General features: G+C 34.3%; 1 protein-coding gene across 2 annotated transcripts; it reads left to right on the forward strand.

Annotated features, from left to right (window-relative positions):
* Positions 1–2,763: 2,763 nt before the first annotated feature.
* On the forward strand, positions 2,764–5,599 carry LOC129308168 (receptor-like protein kinase FERONIA). 2 transcript variants are annotated; one of them, XM_054949218.1, is made up of 2 exons: positions 2,766–3,378; positions 3,568–5,599. In XM_054949218.1, the coding sequence occupies exons 1-2, from the start codon at positions 2,880–2,882 to the stop codon at positions 5,331–5,333; spliced, it is 2,265 nt and encodes a 754-aa protein (XP_054805193.1). In that variant the 5' UTR covers positions 2,766–2,879; the 3' UTR covers positions 5,334–5,599. The 2 variants fall into 2 exon arrangements, with proteins under 2 accessions (XP_054805187.1, XP_054805193.1); XM_054949212.1 differs by having other exon boundaries at positions 2,764–5,599.
* Positions 5,600–7,512: the final 1,913 nt, after the last annotated feature.

Below are 7,512 nucleotides of genomic sequence, written 5' to 3' on the forward strand. Positions count from 1 at the left end.
ACGAAGGTGAAGGGAGAGGAAAGCTTGAACTCTTGTAAGATCACATGGATAGAGGAAGGGGAAGATCTCGGTAGTTTCAAGCAGAAACGAAAGACCAAATTATAAGTTTGGTGGGATAGGAACGGCATAGCTTTGCTCCGGTGATGGTGGCAAGCATGAACGGCAAAAAATTAGAGGCTGGAGCATGGTGGTGAGGTTCCGAACAAGTGCTGTTGCTGTCTCAAATGAAGCCAAAAATGCAAAAATGTAATAGGAAAGAAGGAAGATAAAAAATCTGATGGAGCCAAGGACAAAAGGGTAATTTTACATAAGTCTGAAAAATGAAAACAAAATAATCCCACTCAGCATTAGAGGAATGAAGCCTGGAACTTAGATTTTAAACTAAATAATGCTTAACTCCAAGTCATCAGTTTACTTTAAAAAATGAACGCCTAAATATATAAAAATATAATTAACATTCCTTGACATAAATTTTAAATTATTTTATTATTATTATTATTTCCTGAGTTATTACATCCCTTTTTTCTTGAAAATTCGAATCCAACACTAGAGAGTAGACACCAAAAGAGTTTCTATTAAGCCTTCACATCTTTCTTGTTATATTTGTCCTAAAATTAATAAAATATATTTAAAATACCTTATCATAATTTTTAAATTTATACTTAAAACTTTGGGTCATTACGTCTATATCAAGTTAAATTAAATAGTATATTATAAAATTACAGATTAAATTATTAAAAATTTTATGGAATTATTTTTTGAGTTCAAATAAATTAAAATCATTAAAAACTATGCTAAATTATAAATTAATTTTTTAAATAAAACAATAAAATAGTTTGGTAATATATATTTAATTTTCTTAATTTATGACATCAAATTTATTGCAGCTCAACTGACAAAAAGGTAGGTACTAAAAGTGAAACTAAAGTCATGGGTTCCACTACAAGATAAGTCATATATTTGTAAAATAAATACAAGCATGGCATGACAAGTGTATAGCAAGTGACGTGGTATCACGTGGATGCTCACATGATGGATGACATGGCATGATATGACACATATATGGGAGGGAATTGGAGAGGATAAAATTTAATTTTAATATTTTATTTAAATTTCTTACAGAATTTCCCTCGAGATATTATGTGAAAAATGTTTTTCCAAACATTTTTGAGAAAAAATTCTCACAAAAAATTTTAAGAGAATATTTCTCTCAAATTAGTTCGAGATAAGTTTCTTTTCAATTTTTCTGAGAGAAGTTCTCTCAAATTTTTTCATGAAAAATATTTTCTCTTACAATTAGTTTAGGATTATTAGGTTCTATTTATATACTTAGACAGTTTTGGCTTATTTTGACTTTTGGCTAACTTTGCATAGTTTTAACTTGACAAAATTTTTCTTACAATTAGTTTATTATTGTATAGGCATTTTTTGACAATTGGAAGTAATTGCAAATAGTTTTATAAATGACTATAGGAAAATAAAGTTGGATTTTGAAATATCATTCAATACATGTGAATTTGGATTTTTTAAAGAATTTTGTTACTGGACTATTGTTACTAGGAATACTACTAGTTTGTAATTGTAGCAGGCAACTAGAAATGCAGCCTCCCTATATTTAAAAAAAGACTGAACTATATAATGGTTATTTTCAAATAACTACTATATAATTTGTGGGGCAACAAGTAACATAAAATGACTAAAATTGAGCCAAACTATATAACTATTTTTGCAAAATAACTATTATATTTGTCAACTATATAATAGTTATTTAAAGAAAACTATTGTAGTTGGTATTGATAATTACAAAACTAAAAAAAAAGGAATTCATTACTTGTGCATATTAATATTATAATTTCTAAGTGACAAAATCTTCAAGATAGATCTTTTCTAAGTGGTCACAAGTGTCCTCTATAGGTGGCCATATAGGACGGTGTCTTATACAACCTCAAAGGTTTTAGATTTGGTTCAATATAGAACCTCATCTAGGATGATTAGTTTATAATTGTCCTGCATTTCTCCATATATATGGAAATATTCTATATGTATTTTTTTTTAATAGAAGATGCTTTTATAGGGATAGTTGACAACTATCCTCTATGATGAAAAATAATTGTCCTCTTTGATTACCAATTCTGTTGTAAAATATATAGCAATTAAAAATTATTATATATTGACAATAATAATTGTTATATATAATTTTTTTGTAGTAGGGAATGTGAATCTACATCAACTTCAATTACCATATTCAATATTTTTTTTAATTACATGATGCAAGAATTTTTTAAAGTTAAAACTTAAAACAGTGACGGACCCAATTGGAGTCAATGGAGCATAAATTATACTAAAAAGTATTAATATTTTTTAAAAAATAATTTTAAATATTTATTAAATTATATTAAGCATATAGTATAATAAAAATGAATACTAAAAAATTCATAAGATATAAAATTATAATAAATTAAAAAATGCATATACATAAATACCTTTTTATTAGAATCATGTAAATTATTATTTTTATTATGTAAAATTTATATATCTCTTTTGTATGGAAGAGAATTTTTTGAGATAAATTTATTATAAACAATTTTTTAAAAATATTTTTGGGTCTGCTTACATAATATTTTCCTAACTTGTACGTCCTTGACTTCAAACCTGCTCACCAATATTACTTTGAATTCCAAAGTAGTCCAAACAAGGAAAGCCGCCTGGATTGCTCGAAGCTACAGCTTTTGGCAGCTTCCTTCTTCTAGGCTTCCTGTTATAGAAAGGTACCAACAACCAGCAAACGCTCAAAGCTATATTTACCAGAAATCTTAATTGTAATTCCATAGATCTTTGTTTCCTGCATGTAACTACGTTTGTGTCTCCTTGACGGAAAGATGAACCTGATGATTCGCCCCAGCACTACCACATTCTTCTTTTCATTTTCACTCTTTTGTCTTACCATTCTAGTCGTCGTCGTCGATTCTTACAATCCCGTTGAACTCTTCAGTATCAACTGTGGCTCTAATGGAAATTCTTCCGTAGGAAACAGGACATGGATTGGAGACATTGATTCAAAGCTTTTGTCGTCTTCACAAGACAAATCCAGTGCTGCCACAGCAATCAATCAATCTCCTTCCATCATTCAGGTTCCATACACAACAGCTCGTCTCTCTCGCTCTAAGTTCATCTATTCTTTCCCTGTTACTCCTGGTCAGAAATTCGTTCGCCTTTTCTTCTACCCAACCTCATACCCAGGTTTTGATTCCTTCAATGGCTTATTCACGGTGGAATCCGGTGGGTTTACTCTGCTTAAGGACTTCAACGCTTCCCTCAATGCTCTGACTGAAGGCAGAGACACATTGTTTAGAGAATATTGCGTCAACGTGGATGATGGTGAGAGTCTCAATTTGACCTTCACGCCAAACTTGACGAACCCAGATTACTATGCTTTCATCAATGGAATCGAGATCGTGTCCATGCCTACTAATCTTTACTACACGGAATCTGATGGTCAAGGGGTTCCATTTGTGGGTCATGATGGAAGCTTTTTCATAATCGGCAATAACTCTGCTTTGGAAACAGAGTATCGGCTCAACGTGGGTGGAAAAGCAATATCTCCTGATTACGACACAGGAATGCTCAGGTCCTGGGAACCAGATGACAATTTTTCGATGATTGCACATTATTTACCTATTCAATTTCCTGAGGCGAATCTCACCTACACCATGGAACCTGATTACACAGCACCTGTCGATGTCTATGGAACCGCAAGATCTATGGGAAGAAACGCTTGGAACAACATAAGTAACATCACTTGGGAATTCTCTGTTGATTCTGGGTTTACATACGTGGTTAGGCTTCACTTTTGCGAGCTTGACCCAAACATTACGAACCCCAGTGACCGAGCGTTCTTCATCTACATAGCGGGACAGGTAGCTGATGATCGCGCAGATGTTTTGAGATGGGCAAAGCAAAAAGGGGTTCCGGTTCATAGAGACTATGCTGTTTTTATAGTAGGAAATCAGAATAAGGCTAAGCTTTCGGTCCAAATGCATCCTCTCCGAGACAGCCAAACTATCTACAGCGATCCGTCGTTGAACGGACTTGAAATTTTCAAAATCAGCGACCCAAAAAGCAATAATCTCGCCGGACCCAACCCTGACCTTCGCCCTCTTCGTCGGGCGACACCGTTTGTTGAGAAGTCCAAAAGAGGTAGTAGAAATACGAAGACAATAGTCGGTGTCGTTGTCGGCGTGGTTGCCGGAAACGTTTTGCTCTCTTTTATTGCTTTCTTCCTCATCATACAAGGGAAGAGAGTCAAGGATTCAAAATCCAATGTCGCCGCCTCCAAGTGGGGTCCACTTGTGTATATTACATCCAAATCAACCAACACGACTGCCTTATCTGTGCCATCTGATCTCTGCCATTACTTTTCAATCACTGAGATTAGAGCCGCCACCAACAACTTCGACGAACTCTTCATCATTGGGATCGGAGGATTCGGCAACGTTTACAAAGGCTACATCAACGACGGTACCATTCCGGTGGCGATCAAGCGGCTCAAACTGAATTCTCAACAAGGGGCCCACGAGTTCAAAACCGAGATTGAAGTGCTCTCACAGCTTCGCCACCGTCATCTAGTATCTCTCATCGGTTACTGTAACGAAAACAACGAGATGATCCTAGTCTACGATTTCATGGCTAATGGGACCCTCGGTGACCATCTATATAACACCGATAACCCACCTCTTACGTGGAAGCAAAGGCTTCAGATTTGCATAGGAGCAGCAAGGGGATTGCATTATCTCCATGCAGGTGCGATGCACACTATCATTCATCGTGACGTGAAGACTACCAATATCTTATTGGACGAGAAATGGGTCGCCAAGGTTTCCGACTTCGGACTATCCAGGATCGGACCAACGGGCATGTCGAAGGCTCACGTCAGCACGGTGGTGAAGGGCAGTGTCGGGTATTTGGACCCGGAATACTACAAACGTCAACGTTTGACTGAAAAGTCTGACGTGTACTCCTTCGGCGTGGTTCTGTTTGAGATATTATGCGCCAGGCCGGCATTGATCCGTACGGCGGAGAAGAAACAGGTGTCACTTGCTGATTGGGGTAAGCATTGCTACCAAATGGGGTCGCTGGCTCAGATTGTGGACCCAGCTTTGACGGGAAAGATATCGCCGGAGTGCTTGAGGAAGTTCAGCGAGATAGCTGCGAGCTGTCTGCTAGACGACGGGACCCAGAGGCCATCCATGAACGACGTCGTATGGGGGCTGGAGTTTGCGTTGCAGCTACAAGAGAATGCAGAACAACAGACGAGCGAATTAAAGAGGAAGTGAAGAGTTTGGAGGAGATAAGAGCACCGAGTATAGTCAAGATGATTTGTTCAGCAGTAGTGCATCCAGTTTCTTGCTTATATCGAATTATCAGACACATCTGTAGAATACTGGAATCAGAGAAAGAAAATTTAACGAAGGGGAAATTAAGGAAATGAGATTTTATATATTGATTGTATTAAGAATGGAGGAACCGTTACGTATCGATCATGTGTCTCTTCACTTTCCAACAATCGTTATGTTCATGTTTAATGCAAATATACACTGACTTTGACAATGATAATGTTTGGTATTTTGCAATCATAGTAGAGAATTATTTGGATTAAGTAACATATGAGATTATATATTATTGAATTATATTTATCTCTTTCTTGATACAAATGATACAGAAAAATAATATTGTTGTGATAAATTATATGAACAATGTAATAATGCCAACTTTCCCTTCCTACCATTAATTTTGAAATCATGTTTGCTCCTCCTCTCCCCGGCCAAAAGAAAAAAAAAAAAAAAAACGGGATGATGTGCTACCTATATCTTCATGGCATTATCATATTTACGATAATACATTAAAAACCAAAACTACCCTAAGTAAATTTTCCCCGTCACATCACCGAATAAAGAAAATTTTCATTTGTCCCCTGCTCAAAAAAAAAAAAAAAAAATCAATGTACTTAAAAAAATTACCCCTCATTTTTTTAACAGGACATGCATCAACTTGAATCATGCAGGATAATTGTAATTGATACTCCCTCAGTCCTTATATATAAAATATTTTAATTGAATTATGCAAACTAATAAAAGTTGGTTATCTAATTAAAAAACACAACAACATTTCAATTTCGCCCCTAATTATTATAAATAAAAATGAATCTCTTTTTTCAAAGTAAATTAATGAGAGTATTTATATTTTTTTCTTTTCAATTTAATAAAACTGTAATAGTCCATTCATTAAAAAAAAAATGCCAACAACCTCTTATATTTAGGGACAAATTTTTTTTTTAAAAGACTTCTTATATATAGAGATGGGGGAGTACTTCAATGTAAGATACTATTTATACTCTCACCTTCCAAGACCCAGAACCTACCTCTTCAATTCAACCTATGATACTATTTATTTAAGTTTTATTGTAATTCAAATAAAATACCCAAAGACTCCAAAATAAGATATTATTCAAGTATTTACTGCCCGTGCCATACATGAAAAGGTTATTAGACTTGAATAGTAATCAAATATTGTGCATTTTTAAAGAAAATATTATATATCATAGATTTAATTTTGATTTTAAAAAGGTGAAAAGATATATCAAAATATATATACATTTCATAATATAGCAATAATAGAATTTTTAGATGGAGGTATCCTGTATCATTTATCCATTTGGTGGAACCTGTCGTGAGTGGTAAGCAGATTTTGGATCCTGTCCACAGGGACTACGCGGAGTAAGGCGATGGAATTTTTTGAAGAAAATGGATCTTTTAATTAAGTTTGCAATCACACCCAACTGCAAGAAGAACCATTTACAGAGATGTGTTATTGAATGGTATTGAAATTCTGAAAATAACTGACTTCAAAAACAATCTTGAAGATGCCAATCTTGATCAACCTCCTTCTCCCTCACTGCTTCCAACATCTAATAAGAACCAACCGGATAAGAGGTTAATTTCTATAGTTGTGGGGGCGGCTTCTGGCTTCATTCTTTATCTCTCATCGTTTTGTTCGTTTACTATCAATTATTGTTTAGAGGTGCAATCAATGAAAGAAATTCACATTGGGGACAGGAACAATAAGTATTGACATAAAAAACAAACAAATCCTCACTTTTTCTGTCTAACTTGTGTCGCTTCTTTTCATTAGATGAGATAAGATCAACAACTAATAATTTCGATAGTAATTTCATTATAGGTATTGGAGGGTTTTTGGTAATGTCTATTGTAACATCCTAGATTATTTGAGTCTTAGACTGCCAATGGACACATTAAAGAGGACATATGTTTGAGTGTTGGGCCTTGAAGAGTAGGAAAATAATAATAATAATTAAAATATTTAAACTTATCAAATATTTGCAACTAAGTTATAAAATAAAAGAAAACATAATAATCAGAGAATGTTGTAAGTTTTAAAATATATCACACTGTTTTAGAGGATCTTTCAAGATATGGGTATTAAAATAATAACAAC

Source organism: Prosopis cineraria, unplaced genomic scaffold, assembly GCF_029017545.1.
Source record: "Prosopis cineraria cultivar Desert tree isolate PC_DT_omini unplaced genomic scaffold, ASM2901754v1 PC1, whole genome shotgun sequence".
NCBI classification, from domain to species: domain Eukaryota; kingdom Viridiplantae; phylum Streptophyta; class Magnoliopsida; order Fabales; family Fabaceae; genus Prosopis; species Prosopis cineraria.

Coding starts and splice junctions, on each gene's coding strand:
- LOC129308168 (XM_054949212.1), top strand. CDS start 2,880: ATGAACCTGATGATTCGCCCCAGCACTACCACATTCTTCTTTTCATTT.